Below are 25,716 nucleotides of genomic sequence, written 5' to 3' on the forward strand. Positions count from 1 at the left end.
TCTTCTGCTGAATATAACCTCAACTGATTAGTTTTCAATAAATTACATATATCAAGAAACTTGGTTTGGGTAGCATTTAGGGTGACTGCTCAAAGATCAAATGTATATTTGTGCTGAAGCCAAGAATATGCATGGTCAGGAGTATACTGCCTCTTAAAGCTTTACTCAGAGAACATTTGAAGGAAATTATCCATTATATCCCACTGGGAATTTCTGCATGAACTCAGACTTCTGTCCCACCTTCCTTCGCTATAGGATGCAATTAATTTTCTATCGACAAATTTCTCACAGTAATTTGCAGAACCACAGCGTATTGAATACATTTGAATGTCTTTGATTCTGTCTGCTTGTGTCTTGGACTCAGCCCGTGAAAATAATTTCATTGTATGTTCTCCTGGGATTCTTAGCAAAATGTTATGTAAGTCTGCAAAGATGGAAAAGTATTGATCATTTGCATTGCGATGGGAAACCCTTTCATTGAAACTAACAAAGTTAAAAAGAATCTTTTCTACATATCGCTTCTGGATTTGAGGTCATTTGGACTGTTTGGAATCAACAGTGTTAGCAGTGAGATTTCATGTTCCTCCAGAGATGTGACAGCTCCTCTGAGACTAGCTACACAAATGTAATATCAGTATAAGTGTCCTCTGCATTTCCAAAGAGACAACAGCTCCATTTAAACTGAACTATGTGTTGCGCTCAGAAGATCAATGACTGTGATATAACATTTTAAGTTTCATTTTTTATTTTTTTCTTCAAACACACTCACTGACATCATATTTTCTGTTGAAACAGTAATTTTTCTCCAGGGTTTAGAGCAGAAGCTATAGTATTACCATGACTTTATAACGCAGCCACTGACCTAAGCGATCAGTCAATAACATGTCTACATTGTAATGAATAAGTCAAGATAACTTCCAGCTGAGAACAACTCATTACAACTCCTTCCACTTGATTAGATTTTTGCCCTAAATGAGACAACAGGCAGCAAAAAAATGTGTGGAGGTATCAAGCAATGTGAGCTGGTGAAGTCTGCCTCAGGGGAGGTGTGCCTTCAGTTTGAGTTGTAGTGTTTGTATTTTTCCATAATTTCAAGGAGCTAGAGATTGCTGATGGAGTCCTGTTGGTAGAAGTGAATTTGCTGAAGAACATGAGGTGCGATTGCGGGGTATTCTGTCTGGGAGGAAGAAAAGAGTGAGTGTGGTGGAAAAGGCAAGAATTAGCATGGCCATACTCATGCTTAAAAAGATGGGAATCCTTGACTTTGGTGTTGCTGGAGCCATTTTGCTCATATAGCACTCTGTGCTCTGTGAAAATACTCACTGAAGTCCCAAGCAACATAAAGTTTGCTTCTATGCTGGGCTGATATGAGTTGTGCTGCTTCTGGTTGTTCAGCTCTAACTCAGGGTACCTGATGCCATACCAACACCTAGCCAAGTGGCGTTGTGATGTGCTAGGAGAAGAGAGGCAGAGAGCTTGGTGAGGTGAGGAAAGATGCTAGAATGCAGGGCTGGGTATTACAGGAGGCAAGGAGAGAGATGGAGCAGAGCAGTGCTAAGGTGGTGCTTCAGTGGGGAGGGAGCTGCTCATTCTGGAATCACACGTAATACCCATTACCCAAAGGCAGAGGAAGCCTTTAGTCTAGTATCACTTATAGCTCAGTTGAAGTGCACTAGAGAATTTCAAAGTGTTAATAATTTTTCCAGCTCTGCAAGGACTGTCAGTGGTAGCCAGGTAACGTGGTAGAGGGAAGGGACCGACGTGATTATTCCAGCAAAAACACTGCACCTTTTATTGGCGGTGGCTGGTTTCCAGGTGAAATACCTCCTCTTGATCTATGAGAACATTATCTACAATCTGTGGTATATTCTTCCCATGTATTTTTACAGCGCAGAAAAAAAATAATAGTTACTATTAATAGCTACAGTACACACTGTTGAAAGGGTGTTCTCTGAAGAGCAGATACATATGCCCTAGTGCCCACCGGATGAACTGTTGGCCTGATTTGCACATTTTAACAAGACTATGCTCAAATCTCATCATCACACACAAATTGCATGGAGATGTTTGCCAGTTTAGGTAATCAGTTTGGTTTTTCTTTTTGTTTCTGCCAGTTTAGGTAATCAGTGTGTGCGAGGATCAAGTCTGCTGTTTAGTTCTTGTTCTTCAAAGAAGTTGAATATAGATGCACATTTGTGTGTTCAGCAATCCTTGTAATATTTTGATGAATATTTTACTGTTGCTTGTCTCCACAGTTTTTGACTATCTATATGCTAAATAACTCATCAGTATAATTTATTTCAGAAGGCACATAAAGAAATTACGTAGACACAAAAGAATCATAAACATGGAATCACAAGCACACAGTGGAAGGTAACAGCCCACCATTGTTAGTTGGATTTTTTTTAAGTCATTCTGTAGCAGAGGTAGAATTTAACATCAAGCCATTAAAAAAAAAAAATCTGCAAAAAGCATTTTCATAAAATTCATTTAGTTCATTTTCTTAAATATTCAGTAAGATTTTTGTGTGTGAAGAAGTCTTTTAGTCTTGTGTGCAGCTTTTCTAAGCCACAGCCCCATTATTTCTAGAGAACTTTTAGATATGAAATAATGATAAACTCACTTTTGAAGGAAAAAATGTCTCTATTTTCTAAAAGTTGCTCCTTTGCTCAATTTTTTTTTTCCTTCCCTACTTTCCAATTATATATATACACCATAATGATGGTAAATCTTTGCTAAACATGCCAGAGTTAGGATGACTGAGATTAGGGCTAACACACAAAATTGTGGTATACTTTGCTTTTCAAAATAAATCTGGAATAAGTCACCCAAGGAATTCAGCATCACCATAAAAGGCGGTTCCTGTTGCCTGGTAATTTTTAGCTTTGATTTCAATTTAAAGTTTTCAATTTCAGTTAAAGATTTCAATTTAAACTGGCTATGTAAAACTTAAGTCTGAGGGGGGATTTTCTGAAGTAAACCTGCAGCTTCTCCATGATGGGTGCTTGTTTCTTGGAAGGAAACTTGCTTTACTGCTGCTTGCTCCCAAAATCTGGTAGTGGAGTGAATGTAGTGGCTTTCTAAAACAGTGTGTTTCTGTGCCAGCCACTCCCTGTTTCCATCCCTCAATGTCCAGTGCAAGTGAAGAAATATTCTGATTGATTTATATGCTAAGAAACGATTTTGGTTCAAAAGGTTGAAACGAACTGTTGACAGTGTTTTGTCTGGAATTTAGTCTGCTTCCAAAAGTATCGTGGGGCAAATTTTTTCTCTTTCAGCTCTTTCTTCTTTTCCTGTTCAGGTATTTTTGAAGAAAAACAGCAGAAACAAACAGGCTGTGGGCTCCTTGCCAGAATCCATGTTCCAGAGATTCTTTTGAAGGCCTCTCAAAGGAAAGGAGAAAAGCTGTTTCTCCTAATTGACAATATTGCTGGCTTGAAAAGCAGGACTTCTTTGTTTCTCAGCTGCCTTTGTCATAATCTGTTGTAACAGTTTCCTTAGCTAATCTTGGATGGATTTAGGTTGTCCAGATGTTTTGGTTCCAGGGAGATTGCATCCTATCTACACTGACAGGCTAACTGATCTCTTGAAGGCTCAGAACACTTCACATTTCTATTACTTGGTGTTAGGCTGCTGTGTGACACCCTGCAACAGAGTCAGGCATTCAGCAGCACGACTAACACTGTCATGGGGTGGTCTGTTACCATCTCCTTAGTTGCTTGCCTGCTTCTTTCAGTCAACACCATTATTTATTGCTAACAAGAGTCTTGGTAGATTATGGCACTTTATGATTTTTTTTATATACAACAGCACTCAATCACTTTTGCTTCACCCATCACTTTTCTCATTGCAGTTAATGAAGCTCAGCTTTGCCGGTTCCTATCTGTTTAACTGTTGCATTTTGTTAATATCTTTGAGCAGGGAAGACTTTTTAGAACAGACAAGGGTTCCCTACTGGGCTGAAAAGTTATATTGCCTTTGTGCAGCTGTAATGTGTTTATCTCGTCTCTTTAGACCTCTCACAGGTACAGCTTCCCATAGAAGAAAACAACTTGTCATTTCAATATGATCTAAAGTTACTTGTTAAAATAGATTAAAAAAAAATACACAGGATAAAATTCTGTTGATGCCATAACTCCCACTGATTTGAACAAGACTAGACTGTATTTACACAAAGGACCCTAACCTTCATTGCTATAATAATTAAGTCTCTGTGTTTGATATGTATTTTCAGTGTGAAATTTCCTCACTGAAGAGCTGTTTTGTTGCCAGCTATCATTAGCTAACATAAAAATGTGTACGCATATATAGAGACATACAGATTAAGTTTCTCTATGTTTATAAATACATATATTTAATTATTCAAATATCTGTAGAGATTGTCAGAGAAAATTATGGATTCTGTACTTCTGTTCAAAATAAATTAAACTTCTGAGAATTAAACTCTGAAAAAAAAAGACTGAAAGAGGAATATATCAGCTTAATGTGCTTTTGTATATAAGAAATCTGTTTTGGCTTTTTTTTTTGTCTTTTTGCATAGTTTACAAAAGAGATCCAACTGTTAACCTTTCAATGTTTTAAAATGGTGTTAAAACATTTGTGGTTCATTATCATAGATATCACAGTTGTGCAGAAACCTCACATATGTGGCACATCATAACAGCAAGGTGGGATGTACTGAACTGATGAATACTAGGAACTTGAAATTTCTTGCAGAGGTCTATTACAGGTAATATTTCCAATCACAGCTTCCGTTTCCAATCATTACGATAATGGACTTGTGGTTTTACACAAGAATCCTTTTTTCAGCAGTTGCCTTGATAATGATAAACTCAAAGTCAGTGATTAAAGCCTTGGGATGCATGCAGGTGTTGTTAATAATGGTGGACAAAAATACTCTGTACAGTTTGTATGTGAGAGAGCCTTCTTACAAAAAGGAGTAAAAGTCTAGTATAGGAGGCTGAGAAATGAACACAGGATGATGAGTGACATGCATGTTGTTTTTCATTGGGAGATGCTTGGCAGTATTTTCATTCTGCTTGTATGGAGTTTTGGAGCCTGTCTCATACCATATGGCATATTAAGCACAATAAAGATGTTCATTTGGCAGCTGGAGCATGACTAGGAACATCAGAAGAGTCATATATGCATCAATAAATTAAGAATTCTTCTTTCATGTAAATAAATATTAGATCATTTTTTTAATTGGCCATTGAGTTCTTGACAATGAGACACAATCATTTTGTGGTCATGCCTGGTATAGCATTTCCAAAAATCTAGTTTATGACTATAGCTGAACAGCTCCTATTATTATTTTTTTTTGTAATTCTATAGCACCTTGAGTCGCCAACATGATTTTTTTTTTTTCAATTGCTGTACAGAAGCAGACAAAGCAAGTGGTCTTTGCTCTGAAGAGCTTACAGTCTAGTTAAACTCCTTAAGCTGTAACACAGTGTGTAAGAGGATGTGGGAAGATTCTGTGTGTGTGGACAATCAACAGGCTACTGTTCATCCATCTGTTATACTGCAGCTGGGTAGTATGAATAATGTTAGTTACCCATCTCATGGCTTTCCTCATACCTAATCTCTGTGATAAGTGTATGAGCATCATGAACATCATAATCCATCATAAACATGTATTATCATGGTTGTGAGGCAGTGAAATGTTTTACGCTGGGAGACAACCTTTTCATTTTAGACAGACTGCCAGAGGGTTTGGTATCTTCTTTCCGTGAACCTTAGCAGACTCCTTAGGGCATGTGCTATCCATCCAGCTAACATAGACTTTGGTAACTGTTCTTAATTTTTGGTATTAGGGCACTATTTAAATAATCTGAAAAGTTCTTATTGAAAGAACTGTTTGCAATGGGATGTTTTATTTCTGAAAAGAGACATCCATATTTTCTTCCTGAAACCTAGCACTTTTGATCACTTAGATAAGCAAATGGATTGACTCTGAACTGACTTTTTTTTTTCCAGAATCCACATGAGTTTAAGGAAGCAAATGTTCCTGGTGAGGGGCATTGTGAGAATTACTGGGAATGTAACACAACCTCATACGACATTCCCCGGTCATCCCAGTCCAGGAGGCATCATCATTCTGATAAAGTTCTCATTTGCCTCTAACTTCAGACTGGAGATTTTATCTAAGACTACATTTCTCTTCAACTCTCTTAACAATTTGCTTCAACTTCATCTCTGTTGGCCCCTGGTCCAAATAATCTTCAGTGTTCTCTATCCTTATGATCACTTCATCTCCTTCCACCCACTTCTAATTTCTCTCCTACATATCAGTACTTCTCATAGCCCTTTCATTTTCTTTCCCTCTCTTTGCTATTAACCTCGTCAAATACCCTTGTTTCTATGGTAGACTTGGGAATTGAAAGCATGAGTGCTTTTGTATGAGATATGGTAAGAAAAGTTTCCCACTTTCAAGCAACTCTGCCTCAGCCCTTTGATGGAAAAAGTGCCGTTTCATAAATCAGGGCCAATAGGTGAGCAAAATATAAAAGGTCTGAAAGCGTCAAATTCATAAGTCTAAGTAAACATAAAATATAAATCCAAGTATCTCTGCTAATTCCACATGTCAAATCTGCATGTGGTCTTTGAACTTCTGCAATGCATGCAGATGGCAGCAATGTGGGAACCTCAAGAATTCTGAGTGCTGAGCAGCAAAGTGGGAGAAGTGTACTCCCAGCCAACTTCACCCCTCTTTTAGAAACATAACACAGCATGGCTTCCTTCTGAATGTGGTGTTTGGCTATGGGATATTATAGATCTGAAGTCTGACTTTTTTTAATTTTTTTATTTTTTCAGTGATTACTCTGTTGCAGTTGTTAGGCTTTTCTTTTAAGTTTTAGTAGGAGACTTTTTACTCCTGCTATGAATTTGTCACAGATGCAAATTTTTCCCCAGTTGTAAACTATTAATAAAAATTATTATTATTTTTTTGTATAAGCACCAGCAGCTTTGGCTTATGAGAAGTACATATTTATTCAGTATAACAAGGTAGCTTCGCAAGGCCATGCTTGATTGTTTTTTAAAGGGAGGAAAAGAATACGTTAAAAGATAATCTACTCATAATTCATCAAGGCTGTAATCTATACAGTGATTAGTATAGAAAATTTCTATTTCCCATATTTGTGGTGACAGGGACATTTTGTCTCTTTGTGGGTTGATAGCTTTAGGAGATTGCAGAGAATCTGTTAAAACGCCTGTCATGTCACCATCATCAATTGCAATCAGTAGTTTTACTCCGGGGAGGCCCTACCAATAGAGAACCTCCTATCAAAACCCTTCTGTGATCACAGGACCCTTTCTGCAAGCGGTTCCTGGCTTCAGAGAGCAGCTGTGGCTCTTTGGGCAGCACAGATGCCAGCCCGGTCTGAGCACTGGGAAATTGTTTCAAAGTGCTGCTCCTCCGAAATTCTGCAGTTCACACCCTGCCTGCCCCCAGCTTTTACTGCAACATAAGACTCTGCAAGCCGAGGTCTGCGATGTGACAGACGGAGATAGATTTGTCTGTAGGGACTACAGTATCTGAGGGGAAAAAGCGCTTTTTGTTTCTTATTTATAATCTCTCTTGCTTTCAGCAAAATTCAATGAAATGGCAAATGGGCTGATGAAATTCTGGTTTGATATCCCACTGTGAATCCAAGGATAGTACTCTTACCCTCAAGTAAATCTGAGGAAATGGGAGGAAGCTTTCATTAAAAATATGTAAGCAAGCCCAAAACTTGTGAAGACCAGATCCTTCAGGTATTGGGATCGTTTTTATGCAAGATGCTTGGTGACACTAAGGTTTAGATACTTCACAGTAAAAGGGTAGTCAGGCTCGAATTTACAGGTTCACAACATAATGTTCTTTTAAAAATCATACTTCAGGCTCCTAATTTCTTTGTCAGAGTACAGGGTGCCCATGTCCACGGGCTGCAGGGGCCTCTCAGTGAGGTGAGGCCTGCGCTGCCTGAGGCAGCCCTCAGCCACCTCCAGCCATTTCCAGAAAGTTCAGTGGCGGCGCCACCTCAGCACGCCTGAGTCCCTCAGTGACACCAGTGGCGCCTCAGGGACAGCGTATTTAAGAAATATTTAAGAAAGAGCAAAAAGTCCTGCCTGGCAGTGGGGAATGAGGGAAAAAAGTGTGAGAAACAGCAACGTGTGAACCCCAAGGGCAGGGGAGGAGATAGAGAATGAGGTGCTCTGAGCAGGTATTCCCCTGCAGCCCATGGGGAAACCGCAGTGGAGCAGGTGGCTGAGTCCTGAAGGAAGCTGCGGGCCATGGCGAGCCTGTGCTGGAGCAAGGGAAAAGCATGAGGAGCAGACAAGGGCAGAGAGGAACTGTCAGGTACAGACCAGAGCCCCAGCCCTTTGTGCTGCTGAGGGGAGGGGAGGAGCTGGGAATGAAGGAGTGGGCTGAGCCTCAGGAAAAAAGGGTGGGGAAAGTGGGGATTTAATTTTGTCTTTGCTTCTTATCATCTAAATCTATTTTAATTGTCCATAAATTCAACTATTTTTCCTCATGTTGAGTCTGTTTGGCTCATGATGACAATTGGTAAATGATCTTCGTGGCTTTATCTTGACCCATGGGCTTTTTCATCTTATTTTCTCCCTATCCAGTTGAGGAGGGGAGTGAGAGAGCAGCTGGCTGTGTGTTTTACAGCTGGCCAATGTCAACACTCCGCTTGTTTGTCAAACAATGTCACAAATCTTATATTCTACACCTTATTTTGAATTTTGGGCATTTGAGTTTTTTTTTTTTTTTTTCTTTTAACCTTTCTCGTCAATATTCATCATAAAATACAGATGCATTCAAATTCTGAAGCCAGCAACAGTTCCTTTTTCCCTATGATGCTTCTACTCTGGAATTCAGTCCCAGTGAATGTCCGGAGAGGAAGGATATCCACAAGGTTCTCTGGCAGCCCTGGTTTCAAGTTGACCTGTCTGGAAATGAATGCAAAATTTGGTTTGACTTGTAGAGGTCTTAGTGAAGATGATTTTTTTTTTTTTTTGTGAAATTGTTCCAAAGAGTGTTTTGTGACCATCCAGTGTGATATTCAGTTTGTGTTTTAAAACCACTTATAGCAATTACACAGTCTGGAAGAGCCTAGGTTTTGGTGAGGTCGTGAGAGAATATAGGATTTTTTTTTTCCTTTAAAAATAATGATCAAATACAACAAGATAATTTATACAATGAATTTAATTATAAAAAGTGCTTTATTTTCAATAAAACCCTATTGTCTTTGATCTTCTGTAGTCTGTAACCCTGTCTGTAATGCAGTTTTTAAAGATCCAATAGAAATGAAATGTAAAATCAAAATAGCAAGAGCATACAGATAAGCGAAAAGTCTGCAGCAGCAGTAACTTAAGGAACAGGTATGAAATATAGAACAGATTGTCTGGGGAAAAAAAAAAAAAAACAAAACACCACATATGCAAATATATCTTTCAGAGATGTCAAACCGAGAAAAGTTTACTTAGCAATTAAAAGTTTGTGGTGAACACCTCTTAATCATATGGCTAGTAGTTATAGCAATGTTTATTCCAGTATTTTGTGCAAAGTGAATCTACTGGACTCAGAGAAGGAGCCAGAGGCAAAGCCTCAAACCTTTATCTTTAGGGATGTTTTTCTCTCTATGTCAACCTTCATAAATACTTTAAATATTCTATGTAAAGTGAAACAGGGCTTTTGACAGCTGTTGTTTAATGGAGAGTTCTCCTTAGCTTAGTAGTGCAGCTTGTGTACTATGTCACGATCCCGGTAGTTAATCAGAAATGTTATAGGTTGATTTTTCCATTATGTAACACTTTTGCAGTAGAATATGAAGTTGAATATTCTGTAAACAACCAATCCCAGAAATAAAGAAAAAAATTTGTGTTATCTGAAACCACTTTGGCAGTAGAAAAGGCTTTAAAGCTCCCTTGTTACACTGAGGAGAATAGCAAGGCTTCTGCTGCTGCTGCCTGATTTGTAGAATTAGGTGCACATTTTGTACTTTTAAGTGATCAGAAAATACTTATGTCCAAAACATTTAGTTTCTCTCTTCCTTCCCCAATTAACCTAGTCAAAATCTGCTTATCCTTCTGCAATTGCATATTCATAATGTTGTCTCTGAAATAATAACCATACAAATATAAAGCTTTGAAAGTTTTCCCTTAGATTGGAGCCATTTCTTCCTAGTAGACAAGCCAATAACATAAAAATGTTTGAAGTCTGTGTTCCAAAGTGGATACTTAAACTTGTGGTTTTTCTTTTTTTTCTTTCTTTTTTTTTTTTTTTCTTCCCCAGTGGTGTTTGATGACTGCAAGGGGAATAACAAATTGAACTTCGAAGTTTCTAACCCAGACTTTAAGGTGGAACGTGATGGGTCTTTAGTTGCACTAAAGAATGTATCAGAAGCTGGCAGAGCCTTGTTTGTCCACGCACGGTCTGAGCATGCAGAGGATATGGCAGAAATTTTGATTGTCGGAGCAAATGAAAAACGTGGTGCATTAAAGGTAAGATAAATAAAAAGGACTAGAAGAAAATGCCAAGAAGGTGCTGTGAGATATTTACATTGAAATGTGTCATTGAGGACTGTAAGCAGTTTCAATCTGCTAGCAGAGAGATCAAAATTCCATCCAGGTATTGTTGTAACACTTTAGCACTTAGTTTAACTTAATAAAATATTAATTTTCCGTGTTTTGAAAGGTATGTTACATCCTCAGGTGTAAATACCAAATATTCATAAAGAAACGATTCATATAAAAGAGCCTGATTATCAACATTGTCTGGTTCTTCTGGTGAACATTATGCCAGATAACCAGTTTGGCAATAACTGAAAATGGAAAAGTCATACTTCTGAATATGTAATTTACGATTTAAAGAACTTTCATGTTCCCTGCAAGTCTAGGGACATGGGAAAGAATTCCATGCTGTGGAAATTAAATTTTCACATGGGTCTGCTTATCTGATACCATTACGTCTTATGCTACATAAATGTGTGCATGCAGATAGCAATCCATATTTACCCTCTCTCTGTTTGCACTGCTGATTTTTGTTCCACTCTTTCCACTGAATGCTCTATCCATTCTTTTCCACTTTGGAATTTCAGTGTAATACTAACCTCATAATATGGGAAAAAGTGCTTCACAAATTGATTGAAATGTTTACTTCACAGCCATGAGAGTAACAAAAAGAAATGTGAGATAGCCTTCATTTCTGTGTCATGGCATTTAGTAAGAGGCAGGCAAGACAGTGACTTACTACACAATTAAGCCTGGTACCCTTACAAACCTGTAATTTCAAGGAGTATAAAGCAGCCATGATGAGAATGACTGATCTATTGTCCTATTTTGGTATTTAGACTTTCAGCTTCCAGCATTTTCATTATATTTCCAACAATAGCTTAGTATAACTTAAGTCTTCCATTAAAACAATTTAGCTTTAGGGGAAAGGTTGAACAAACTTCTCAAAGTCTGTGGCTGAGGAAAGGTTTTGATCTGCACTTTAAGCAGCACAAGATGTGAATATAGATTGCCAGCAGGGGAAAAGTATCAGAATGTGTAACTGTGCAGAAAGCTGATCAGAACACTTAGAGAGAATTTAATTTTATTTAAATATGCCATATCTTCACAAAGTTCAATTTTAACAAAGTCGTACTTGAGAGACTGTCTTATATGTTGGAGCTGTGGATTCAGGACCGTGCACTGTTGAATTCAGAATAGGAAAAGTACACTTGGAGGAGCTGGGCATTTGGCTGTCCTATGTCTCAAACTAGCAAGACATTTTCCTTCTGGTGCATTCATAAGAATGTGCAAATGATTTTATTTTCACTTCAGGTTTTGAAGCTTAGGAGCAGTTTCAAAATGGGGTTTCTCATTCTCCAGTGAGAAGTTAATGAAACTGTGGAGGAGTTTGAAACATCCCTGACTGGAGATCTGGAGTTCATGGGGTTGGTTTCTCTGCAAATATTTGATTCTCTGATAATCATATTATGGAACTTTTATTCTGGTTTACTTGGAGAAGCAGCCTTTCCATGTCTTCAAGAGGAAATAGCCTCCCATTGAGGCTACAATATTGGGAAAATCATGCCTCCTGAGTAGGAATTAAGACGTGTATTTGCACTGACTACAGCACAACTTTATCAGTGACCTTTTCTCTTTATGCCCTATTCAGGTTCTGGGTCGTCTCTCCTCAGAAAGTTCATTATTCAAGTTCAAGCAATATTCATTAATATCTAGTGTTGAAAGTTATTACCAGATTAAGCCAATTCTAATTTGGTCCCACTCCTGGGTTCTGTTACAACCACTTTGAGTTGTTTCCGAGACAGAAAACCAGTCTAGGTCTGGTATATTCTGCTACTTGCTGGTCTTCCCTCACAGGTGGCTACTCAGAGTAATCTCATAACATCATCTCTACCTGCATTCATCACTTATTTATGGATTTTGATATTCAGCTCATAACTGGAAGTTTGCTTTTTATAGTATGTTGATCCTTGGTGTCTGCAGTGCCTTTGGGAGTTAGAAGATGTGTTAATGTGTCCTGGGAATCATCCCCTACTTCATTTAGTAGGGGATCATCCCCTACTTCAAGACAACATACAGGTCTTTGGGACTGGCTACTCTGACCTCAACCAGCATTCTGTAACTGTTAAATAGATGGTTTTTAGCAATCATTTCAGCTATTGTTTGCCTATTTTAAACATGACACAGTCTTGTCTTTCTATTTGTCATACTTAAGAAGGATATAAAGATTACAACATCCTATCTGAAGTGATTTTATGATAAATTTGAACTTAATCTTCTACTTTTACAGTCTGAATGTGTCAGCATGGAACCAGCAGAACTACTCCATCTGTTTAGGCAGGGTGTCTTGGCTAAGAAGTGCTCAGATGGAGCCTTAGTATTTCAGCATAATTTTGTAGGGTTAAGATGAGCACGTGTTAGAGCATTGCTTAGCATTCAGTACTTAGAGTACAGTACCTTGTTTAATTAGGGGATAAGTAGTTAAATATTTCCTCACTGCCAGCAACTGCCATTTCTTTTCTGAAAGCCTGTAACCTACATCTGTGAAATCCCATTGTTAATGTTTCTAATTGCAGATTCCCAACATGTTTGGAAATGACTGACAACAATGATCTCTAATGTGCTGACTGGCAGTCTGAGCCTGGAAAGAGACAGCACAGTTCCTAAAACTTTGGAGGGTGATTGCTACCAACCATACTTTAGAGGAATATTGGAAGTATTTACAGCTGATATATCGAATGCACAGAAAAGCTTTTGGTATTCTAGTGGTTGAAGGATGTGATGCTTTCTCACTGAAGATGTGGGAAGATTGTAGTTAGCCTTAATGATCAGTTAATCAGTGATTAACTTAAACTACCTTTGTGGCCATAACACAATCAGTGGCTGTTCAAATACCACTTACTGTGTAATTCTGCTTTTTTAGTCTAAAGGTCATGTTTTCTTACTCTTCTGCCAGAGACACATTGGCCCTGCAGAGCGTGAAGCTTTCTATCATAGGATGGCCTTGACTACAATATGAGGATAGGTAGGTGGCTCCTCAGCATCATCAGCCAACAGTTGCTCTCTGATCACAGAATCTTGTGCAAGATCTAGTGTCAGAAGAACCAAAGTCTGTATGTTAGATTGCAGATAGATTTCTACACCCAGCTTTTAGTGTCTGTTCCTGCTATATTTTTGGCTAAATATGTTGGGTTCCCCCTGTCTTAACAGAGGGAAAGATTCTCAAAAAGCCACTGTCATTTTTGAGAGGTATGTGGTATATGACTGAACAGAAGAGTTGTCACGGGCCCATGGAGTGTGTAGCATTTACAGGGTGTCATTTTCTCTGTAGTAACACGTGTGTGTGTGTACTTGCACCCTTGGACAATCAGTGGAAGAAATGAAGTTCACTTAGCTTCAGCTTGGGGCAGCACTGATGGGGCATACACACAGTCTGTGCTTATGCTTTGTGTTGCCCCATGTTTCCTTAATTCCCCTTTCACACAGCCAGAACTTGAGTGTTTGATGAGATTAAAAAAAAAAAAAAAGTTACGGAAATGTTTTTATTCATCCAGGATTCCCAAAATAAACTTTAGGCTTATTCTGAATAATGAATAATAGGGTTCAGATCTCTAATGGAAAAATAAATCACTCACAGAAACGTGGTAGGGAACAAACTGACAGAATTGATGAGTGGCAGTAGTTATTGTTCAAAATTATACCTCATCCAGTGCCTTGTCCCTGCTTTGTTTTGTAGGAATAGTAGTTGGAAATTTCATCACATCTGAGCATTTAACCAGACATTAGTGGTTTTATTTATTTATTTAAGGAGTCTGGGTTTGTGAAAGACAGAAAGTATAGCTAACCTTTTCTGGAGTCCCATAAAAGATTGTGGGTTGAAAAATGCAGCGAGCTGGGAATTGAATTGTGTACTCCAAGGCTAAATAAAATGGGTGTTTGTTAGATTATGGAGAGGGAGAAGGACTAATGCTGGTTTTAATAACTGTACTCCTAGTACACTAGGAGCTAGAAGAAAACCTTTGGAAGTGATCTTTCTCTGCAGATAGGCTTTTTTTGTGTGTTGGCAAATGCAGCCTTTATTTTCCACAGGAAAGGGAGTTATTTAGAACTTTTATTTGTTACTGCATCACAGACACTGAACGGGGGGAGCTAGATATCAAGAATCTGGCACCAAAGCAGATAAGAGGGCAGGCAGATATTCAGAAATTCCAGGCTGGTAGTAACTTCACTGTATGGTGCTCAGCAGTTGTCCATACAGAAGGATGAAATGATTAAATAAAAACTGTCAAACCCTCAGGACACTTTTCAGGCACTGGATGGAAAAGGAGAAAGAAAAGAAGAGATAAGAGAGAGGAGCGCACCCTGAGACAGCATGTTGTAGACGACGAAAGTTTAAAATCGTCTCCAGCAGTAGCTCAGATCGAAGGAAATGAAGTTGCTGCAGTCCTGCTACTCTGTCCAGTCCACTTTGTAACAGTGAGAGGCTAGTCAGATAGGCTGCTTGTACTTTTCCTTTTGTCCAAGCATTGTTTTCCCAACATCAGTGCCATGATATGTTTATTATAGTGGGGATGGGAGTGGCAGCCTGTCTGAGAACTTCCCCTGCTGCCTTGAGGACCTGAATTCTGTTTCCTACTAAGTCACTGCCTCGATATTTGTGCAAATTTCTTTAAGTCTATGCCTCTGTTTCCTCTATTTCTGTTTCTGTATCAAACAGAAATAGTGAAACTAAGCTCCTTGGATCTAAATGTTAGCATTTCTTGTTTGTGTCTTACTCTCTGCTTTATCCCTGCAGTATAAGGATTGCAAATTTTATTGATATGAGATAAAAAGTGCCTTGAGCTTTAAAACCTACATGCATAGTTTTCTGCCTTAGATGATAAAGGATCAATAGTCTTATTATGAACCAGGATTCGCTCATGGAAAAAAATACACAAGGTAGTGAGCGGTTGAGTTTTGTCATCTGGCAGTTCAATAATTTATTTGGAAAATAAGATCAAAAATCAACTGCTCTGCTATAGCAAGCAATCATTCCCATTAATGTATATTAGCAGTTTTTTCATTTTTTTTTTTCAGTTTAGAATAGAGTTTCAAATAGGTTGAAAATTACTGTGCAAAAGTATGAAGATGGAATCACATATGAGATATTGACAAACAGGCTAAAAGAGTTTCATATTATTAGATCTGCATACAGCAGTTGCTGCAAAAAGTAATGCATTGCATAAATAAAATACCAGGTTTTGCTTTTCATTTTAAGGCACAAAATAGAGTAAGTCACAGGGGTACATCGATATATACGATACACTTATGAGTTATTACACTGTTCAAAACAGTATGTAGAATACAATTACTTTCAGAAAATCTGCGGAGATACTTTCCCTTTGGACATGAGGATTTCCTTTAGGCATATAAACATGGGTTTTCTTAAAGAGCAAACAAATGAAAATCCCACTTCTTGCTTTTGTTCTGTTTGCTAGAAAGCTTAACATAGTAACATTTGCCTATTAGCTGTTAAATGATCAACTTTCTATTACTACTTTTATATTTGTTCTTTATGACATTGCAAACACCAATTGACTTGGACTTCATGCATTAAATACTGAGCTGTAAGTTATTTTAGAATTTGATACCTGGACATTGGTGATTTTTTGGTAAGTGGCTTTTTCCCTGCTTTAATCATCAATGGAAGGATGCTAGTAAATTTATTTATTTATTTATTTTTAAGTCAGCAGTGCTACATTGTAGGTTTCACAGAATACATCTTAATTAATGTCAGTGAAAGCAAGAGCTTGTTCTTATCAATGGGTCATTCTGTAGTATCATTTAGCTGCCTTTTTGGCTATATTTTTATAAAAATCCTCTGTGCACCACTTGTTGTTGGTAAACAACAAAGAACTCCTTTTATATAAGAAGTCTCCTTAGCCACTGAAATAAGCTATTTTCTATAAAAATTCCAGTCACTTAATTTCCATTTTTATCCTTCAGCCTGATCCAGAACCTGCTGAAATAATCAGATTCCAGCAGACTTTAGATCAAATCCTCAAAGCAGGAGTTTTGTCTGACAGTGCCTTATGGATGTGATTTCTGCACCTCTTTCCTTGACGGTTGCCGAGTGACCCTGCAAATCCCTTGGCACAGTGCACATGGGTCGTGGTTTTTCATCTATAACCCCACTCCCCCTTTACTCAGCTCTGCAGCAGAGCCTCACCTCTATTGATAGGCTTGTGCTTTCCCTCAGGCCTGGGCTGAATTTATCCTTCTGACTTAACTCTGCAAATTCCCACCACCAAAGAAATGCAGGTTTCATATGCACTGGCTTTGGAATTTGCTCTGACAAAGATCCATTTATCTGAGAATTATCATGGTGCCAAGAGATGTGGCAGTTGCCATAGCAACAATTACATATTGTGTTGAATACCAGAGTAAATACTGTAAAGAACATGAGCCACTGGTGGTTTTCATTAACTTAACGTTCCTTATTTGGCCAAAGTGTGTCTTGTAAGTTTATTCACTGTATATATAAATGCTTAGATCAAACATGTGGGCTAGCTTTCCTTCCCTTTCCCTCAGCCCACAACTTCAGCATGTAAATGAGATGTACTTGGTTATTTAAGGAGAAAAATGGTCTTATAGACTAGAAATATGAATAATTGACTGTGAAACAAGAAGCTGTTAGCTTCTGTGAATGTTCAGTGCTTTCCTCTGTGAGTAATCTATGTGATTTTACATGATCTAGGGGTGCATTTGCCCTGGAAAAGGGACTTTTACTTTCCAGTAGCAAACAGAGCGAGGACAAGTACAAAATATGGCTAACAGGAATTCGAAGGTGAAATGAGGCGATTTTGGAAACAAACCCAATCTTTGTTAATTTTTCAAAATTATTAATGGACTAATCAAAAATGACAAGCAAAAATATTCTAAATGAACACTTTCTTATTAAAAGCATCTAAAGTCATATCTTCTTTTAGCACTGAATTGCATTTAGCCTTTCTGTTCTCACTGCAGTAACAGGTATCTTCCACAGGCCCTTTTTACTATTGCTTGCTGTGCATCTGGCATAAATTTATTTTATTTATTTTTTTGGGGAAGCTTAGAACCAAACGCAGTTCTGGTAAGGAATCAATTTTGTTCTACTTTCTTTTAACACACACTTGGGTCTTATCCTTCATCCATAAGACTTAATGGCAAAACACCATAAATCTCAGTGAGGGAGATTATTCAAAGATTGTTTAAGCCTTCTATCTGAATTAAAATTCACCCTGGCACAGGGTGCCAAGAAAATACCTATCTACCTCTTACCACTAAAACATTTTTATGAGAGTTTGAATGGTAGGTGAGTTGCATGAAGACCTTTTGAATTGAATTAGCTTTTTTTTTTTTATCTATGACGCTAACTGTCCTAAATCCACTAAATTTTGTGCAAGAGTGATAAATCTTCATGCATTGACATATATATATTTTTTCAAGTTACTCTTCTGAATCCAGCCTGAAAGTATTCTGATGATATGGAGAAAACGATTCCAATTTTTTGTGCTAATCTCCAGAGATTATTGATGAAGTTGTGGAGAAATTGTGCCAGAGGTGTGGGGAACATTTTAAAGAACCATTTAGAAAAAAAAATAAATCATTGCAGCTGTTGTGGTTTAACCTGGCAGGCAGCTAAGAACCACAAAGCTGTTCACTCACTCCCTCCCCTCCACCCAGTGGGATGAGGGAGAGAGTCAGGGAAAAAAAGGTAAAACTCCTGGGTTGAGATAAATACAGTTTAATAGGACAGAACAAGTGATGCACAGTGCAGTTGCTCACCACCTGCTGACCGATGCCCAGCCAGACCCTGAGCAGCAGCAGCATTCCCCAGCCAGTCACCCCATATAATTGTTCAGCGTGATGTCCTATGCTATGCAATATCCTCATGGCTAGTTGGGGTCAGCTGTACTGGTCCTGTCACCACCCAGCTCCTGCTGCACCTCCAGCCTCCTTGCTGGCAGGACAGCATGAGAAGCCAAAAAGTTCATGATTAGTGTAAGCGCTGCTCAGCAGCTACTAAAAACATTGGGGTATTATCAGCATTGTTCTCATCCCAAATCCAAAACAGAGCACCATACTAGCTATTGGGAAGAAAATTAGCTCTATCCCAGCTGCAACCAGGACAGTAGTAAATGAGGATATAAGAGGGAAGGCAACAGGCTAACCATGATTTAGTGAAACATTAAGCGGGATCATAAAGGATAAGTAGATGTCTCTTAGGATGTGTAATTTCATGAATTTATAAAGCGGCTTTTATCTTGTAAGGTCCTTAATGCGTAACCATTGCATACACAGAAAAAGAGTGTGTGTGTGCATGTCTGTAGACATACATGTGCAAAAAAGAGGTATTTGCATTCAAGTATAGAGATATTTTCTTATTTTGTTAATACGTATTTCATAATGCTTCTTTTCACATCAAGATAGCAATAGAGTCATTTTTAAACAGGAGCCCTGTGAAAAGGATGTGGTGATTTCCATATTGTGCTAAAGTTGCCATGATATCCTTAATGTCCTCAAAACTATGATGAATCAGAAATGTTACAAAAAATAAATAAAAATCTATGAGACTTCTGGTACAGAAGAAACCATCTCCATTCTTCCATGTTCTCTCATCATGCAGGAATGATGAAGGCAATGTATGACAACTATCCCAGTTTCACCAGTGATACCTCAGATTTATTAAGGAACAAAGACAATTCTGACAGAAAATCAAACTCAGTTGTGTTCAAACTAAACTCAAGGTTCTGTTTTTTTGTGTCAGAGGCACAAAATATTGCCGGTATTTTCCCACTACAAGCTTTTCCATCAACTTACAGAAACAAGGTGGATTTGAAATAGAGCCATAATAGGAGAAATTATTCACATGAAAGGATGATTTTTGGAATATGAGTTTAGTCATTTCTCTCCATCTGAGACATCAATAATCGTCCCTAATGATTGCCCCAATAGTTCCATGCTGGTTTTCACAAACCTGAAGGACCATTTATTATGTTTATTATAGTAACACCTATCTCAGCACACATCTTAAGCATTTAATGGGGCATCACAGGATAAAAATCTACGTTTGTCCTCCCCCAATAATTTATCCTGCCACTGCAAGGACAGATGGCTCCTTTTGGACCTGAAATTCCTTATTTGTTGATCATTATAATTCTGTTGTTTTTAAGAATATTCCTATATATCTTACTTTACAGCTAGATTTCTCTTGTCTCTAGAATAACTGGGAAAGTTAAAGAAATATTCAGCATAAGAATGACAGAGTTAAAGTTTAATATAATTTGATATCTCTGTATAATAAACAACTCTGCTAATGTGTGCAGTCATCTTGGAGTTATTAATCATCCAGCTGCTCACTTCTTATTTCACCACCAAATCAAGCTGCATAACCTTTGCATTAGGCAGTTGATATATCTTAGAAAAAATAGTTTTAGTTGTGTATATATCTCCTCCTCTTACTGAGAGGGCATATAGGGATAGTAATTACACAAGAAGAGAGTGGAAGGGAAAGCAGGACAGTTGGAAGTGGCCAGTAGTCCTGCTATGTTGGTTGCTGCAGATACTTTTGGTGCCACTAAAATTCCTTGGTGTACTTTATTGCTATGGAAAGGAAGATTCTCACCCTAACCTAACTGGCAAACAGAGGTAGGAAAGGAGAGACTGAATTTTACCTCTAGTTTCCTAACAGAACCTTGCTACGACTGTCATTTGTTGCATAGCAGTAAACAAGAAGCTTGCTGGTGAGTGATGGAAATAAATTTGTTAAAATAATTTTAGTAATTGTTCTGGTAAAACGGTTTGATCCAAGTTTTAGCAACACAAAATCATTTAGTCAGCAACTGTTCAGACTACCACTACAAACAGATGCACTCTAATTTACCTGCAAAGTCAGCAAACACCCTTGTGGTTGATGGTGTTCAATATTTGTTGAATCACTTGACATATGTTTGAACTGAGCAGAAATTATCTTGAAATCACTTTGTCTTTTGTTTCTTTTCTGTCTCTAGCCTGTGGTTTGGGAAAAAAATGAATCATAGGTATAGCATATGCATCTTTTAAAGATATGGAATGTACTGTAATCCTTTTAAAATAAGAGCTGGATCTAGCTCTTATTGTACTGGCCCTCTTGCGAGCTTTTTATATATATATATATATATATATATAGTATTGAAAACTGTTGTGCCATATAAAGATGCATTTTCTAATCACCCAGAAGAAAGGTGACAGTAAAATTATTATAAATATATGGAAGACTGTATAAAAATTTCATTCTCAAGTATTGGCATAATTATTTTTTGGTATAAAGATTTCAAGTGTATAATCCTGTGAAGTGTTGGACTATCCTAGGAGATGCTGAAGACTTTATACATTCATTGACTGTAGTATAACTTAGTATCACCTGACATAGTCTTGACCTTCCCAAGAAAGAAATGCTAGCAAGAAATCTGATTTTGATTGCACTGTGAATACTTTAAATATAAAGCTGTATCAAAATGCAGAGGGTTTCCTACAAACACAGGAGTGCAGTGATGAAATAGCCCGTCAGCCCCTATGAAATGGGCATTTTAGTGCTCTTATGAGGCATATCAGTTTGGTTCAGATATCTTTGAACTCACTAACAAAGGTTCCAGTAAATTCAAAATTCCTCATTGGCTGGCAAATACTACAGGTTGTAGTTTGTTCTGTCTGCAAGGGAAGAATATTTTCTTAACTGTAACTTTTTTTTTTTTTCTTCCCTAAGATGAAATAAAAAGCCAGCCACTCCTGTTTGAGATGAAATTCATGACTGCTGAAAGACATTGCTGGTAGACAAAACCCCTGGTGGGACCAGGTGTACTCAGTTGACTACGCTCCAGCATAGTAGCATCTGGCAACAAGAATGTTCAGACTGGATATTCTGTTCTTATTGCCATTGCTGATGTAAACTATAAACTCATGCCTTAGATTAAGATGCTTGTTTCACTGGCGTTGTGTGTTTGATGTGGCATGTGTGAATTCTAACAGTCCTTTGCAGCAGAATTGACTGATAGAATTAAAAACACAGACTGAATTCCTGATTTAGGAAACGCGTATTTATTATTTGTTTTGGTACTGGCTCAGTCAACAGAGATTTTATCAATTATAGACTATCTCATTTATTGCCATCAATTATACCCTACACTGAACGTCCATACTGAGAGGTTTATTGGAACTGTTCACATGTATTTAATTTCTAGCTAAGTCCATAGAAACATTATTACTATAATAGTGAATCACTGAAATCAGACAAGTCTGACGTGCTTCATGTTGACCCTCAAATTGGGAAGTAAGTAAGAGGAGGAAATGTTAAAACTTCAGGTTAACGTCAGATCTGGGGAAGATTTGACTCGTGTAACACTGAAACTCACAGCTGACAAAATTCCATGTATATGTGAGATGAAGCTTGAAGCTTTAAGTTACAGGGTTGATTTTAGGCATGACTATTCACAAAACCGTGTAATTAATCAGGAAATCATAGAAAGCCGTACACCAAATGCAAACTCCATTAAGTCAATAGGAGTCATTCCACCGACTTTAATGAGCGTTGAATTTACTCATAAATCTGCCATGAGAAGTGTCCAAATCAAAATTTATTTGAGGGTGACCTTGATGTTAATTGTTAATGTATCCATGTTGTTCCATTGCCAGGAAAACTGGATGTATTAGTGGGACTGTCATTTGGTATAGTCCTTTCTATTGGATGCTATTAGCATCATGTTGATATATACATATAATCTTAATTGCATGCAATGTTAGTGGGCAGCCACAGTATGCCAGTCATCTTGCTTGTCTATAAGACAGAAAAATGAATTTCTTCAGCCATTTTAAATGACACTTGTGCCTTCAGCTGAATCCATACAAAATTAATGTTTTTTTGTTTTGTTTTGTTTTGATCAAGCAGTTCTTTAAAGGATTTCAGAAGTTTCACACTTCTTGGTTGTTTTTAATCACAGATTTTATGTATTGACTGTGATTACTTAAAGATTATATCTGAAATTTGTAAATACCATAAGGCAGATTCTGTCCAGTCCTATGATGTGTAATAAATTTAACATCTGCAAGGAAAGTTCAATAATCTGTTCAATCATCTGTATCAAAAATGGAAATACTTACTGTTTTAACATGGGATAACACAGATATAATTGTTATATCTTCTAGTGGCAGAAAACTATGGGATACTCAAGGTGTGGAATTTTTTGTTTTGTTTTAATTTAACAGCTTTCCTGATTCCTTGTCACTGCTGCTAATTATTGTGTCTTTTCCTCTAGTTAGCACTTAATGCGTTAGGCTGTATTTAGGATCGTTTTATTAATTGAAAATGTGTTTCAGAACAATTGTGAATTAGATAAGTGACTTTATTGACCTTCGGTCTTTAAAACTATAAAATGAGAAAATAAGGTGTGGGAAATTAATCTTCATTCTAGACAACAGGAAGATAAAACTCCAGTTTCCAGTGTAAGAGTATGTGTTTAGGAGAATCAAGGGAGAGAGCAAAGACATTTTGGATTTGCATTATTTCTCCTTGGTTTTACTGTGGCAGTATAGAAAGACTGACAAAGATTGTGGCTTATAAGACCTTGTTTATGCATGTTGTAGAAGATATGCCCAAAGAGCCAGACAAAACAGAGGTTGGACAAAGGGAAAAAGTGTTACAGTATTGATAATCACCATTGTTAAATACTACTGCCTCCAACTTCTGTGTATAAAATGGAGATGCTGTTTCACTATTTGAAAGGTAAAGTGCTTAGATAAAAGGTAATAAGGACTTTTCACCTTTTGCAGGCAGAGACCTCACACTTGAAATTAAGGCTGTCTCATTGGGTTATTGATTTAACTCCATTCTAAACCACCTACTTGTTGAGTTGTTTGAGCTCAGTTTCAGGGGGACAGGCAGCAGCATCTTGGGGGACTTATGTGGCCTGCAGATTGCTCTGCAGAGCTTACTGACTTTGCTTTTCTCTAGAAAGGTAATAAGCAATTCAGCATATACATGTAGGATATACGATCTTTACCTGTCTTTACCTTATGTTCATCTCCAACAATTTTTTCTGTGCTTTTAACAACTCTGTTATTATCGTTTTACATGTCCATAAAGACTTATTTATAGTCCCTTTCTGATAATAGTGCACTTTTACACAAATGAAATGTATTTTCTGAAAATATGCCGCTGGACTTGTGGTGTGGAAGTCCTTTTAGCAGATGTCTCTCTCTCTATAGATATATATAGATATGCTACACAGCTTTTGTGCCAACTAATGAGCATAAATTATACATTCTTAAATGCTTCTTCCACTTATTGTTAAGTTTAATGCCATTTTAAATTATACCTGAAAATAACAATAGGTTTTCAAAGCCTTTCTTTAACCTTTAACGTGCCTTAACTTTTATCATGAAACAACAATTAGCTTAAGTCATTCACTGTAGCAGTTCTTTTATTTTTTTAAAGGCATATTAAGCATGTTTTTATGCCAGAAAGTTTCTTTTTAATTCTCTTTATTTCATAGCTGACACTGTGTTAACGGGAACATGACTTAACAGTGGATATTGATTTGCACATCGTCTTTTCGTTTCACTTTCCTATTCAAAAGGAATCAGTGCTGACAAGTTAATGAACTCTAGCTACAAATACATAGATAAGCCAAGGAATGGGTTTAGTACCTGCCTTGTTCTAATTATGAAAAGTTTTCCTTAGTGACTGTTTCACGTTCACTACAGAGAACTTGGAATAGTCTGTTCTGCCAGTAACCATCAACGAAGCAGAGACTATCTGGAGAAGTGACATAATAGACGGCTGTTTATGGAAACCTCTTAACAAGTCTAAATTCATTTATCCCAGTATATTTAAATTTGTAACATTTATATGTGGAACACAAAGTAGACTGAGCCAAAGGGAAGTAAATTCTAAATGTATTTAAGTGGGAGTTCATAAAACTATGCTGCATTATAGCTTCTATTTTTAAATTATTATATAAATGAATAAGTTTGGACAATAGAAAAGGAGCTCAGAACTGTAGAACTACTCAGCAGAATTTTCTCTAAATGTGCTTGTAAATCTTTTGCCTTCATTGTCAGTGAATACATCCTCTAGCTAAGATGTTTTCCCTTGTGTATTGGGTTCTTTTAAAAATGTATATTATTCCAATTTCTATTTTACTGTTTAACACAGATAGATTGGTGAATCTGATGTAGTTGATCTTTTGGATGATACCTTCTGCTGCCAAAAGTTATGATCTGGTCAAGTCTGTTTCAGTACCAGAAAAAAGCTAAAAATCCTGGGGTCTACTTCTTAGTCCTATGGGTTCTTTTGTCCGTGCAACTTGAAGCTGCTCTCAGACTGGAAGAACTGTAAAACAGGGTAAAACTGTGCTCTACAGTAATTAATGCCCATCTGCAAGATGTGCAAACTTTGCTGTGGTTGTAGAGGATGAAGAAACCATGGTACTTTGCTGTGGTGTAGATTTACTAGAAGGTAATTCTCCGCTGCCTAGGAATTTACTGTTAGGCACTTTCTGCATTACCAGCAGTAGTGCAAAGAGTTGTTAATCTGATCAGGGAATTTGGCCACCTAAGTCACTAGCAGACTTTTGGAATTAAAGACTTGCTTTCTAAATGTTGGCATGAGCTACAAGACTGAAGAAGTAGAAAGATGGGGACGCCATTTGACAGAGAAGCTAAATATATTAGCTAGCTTGTGAAGTAAATTTCTGTGGTGACCTTAAAAGGCAGGGAACAGTACGTTTCATATCTTCCATCATAATTTCTCTTTTCAGAACAGGGTGGAGATGGTCATGGCATTCTGCCCTGAATTCCATATGCATGCCTTGCCAGGGGTTGCTCTGGCAATAGAAATAAACTCTCATCTCCAGAGAATACACTAATGATATTTGGCCAACCAGACAAGGGGCATAAACAAAAGTTTAAAACCGTATTTTCCAAGTTATGCCTGCACAGTATTAGGAGCTGGCTTTGCTTCCCTGTTGTGCTGAAGATGCTGACAGGCAAAGTCAAGGTGCTGTGACTTCTTGACTTCAGAGGGAGCTCTGATTTTTCAGGAGGAGAGCTAGACATGGAGCAGAAGAAAATACCTTTTTCTCTCTACTGTCCCAAAATAAATAGATCTGAAAAGAAACAACTAAGTAACATTAGCAGCAATAATATTAGTTATTGAGT

At 37.5% G+C, this 25,716-nt stretch overlaps 1 protein-coding gene across 7 annotated transcripts in view; it reads left to right on the forward strand.

Annotated features, from left to right (window-relative positions):
- The window catches only part of CDH13 (cadherin 13), a 493,014-nt gene that overhangs the window by 162,080 nt on the left and 305,218 nt on the right, over positions 1-25,716 (forward strand). For 5 of the 7 annotated variants that reach the window (XR_014588949.1, XR_014588950.1, XR_014588951.1 and 2 more), the window contains exon 3: positions 10,286-10,494. The exons of the other annotated variants lie outside the window; for them this stretch is intronic. Coding sequence is in view for 2 of the 5 variants with exons in the window: in XM_083851523.1 (XP_083707649.1) it covers positions 10,286-10,494 (209 nt within the window). In the remaining 3 variants the exon portion in view is untranslated. The remainder of the gene's footprint in view (positions 1-10,285; positions 10,495-25,716) is intronic. 7 annotated transcript variants of the gene reach the window in all.

Source organism: Anser anser (assembly GCF_964211835.1).
Source record: "Anser anser genome assembly, chromosome: 11".
Taxonomy (NCBI): Eukaryota; Metazoa; Chordata; class Aves; order Anseriformes; family Anatidae; genus Anser; species Anser anser.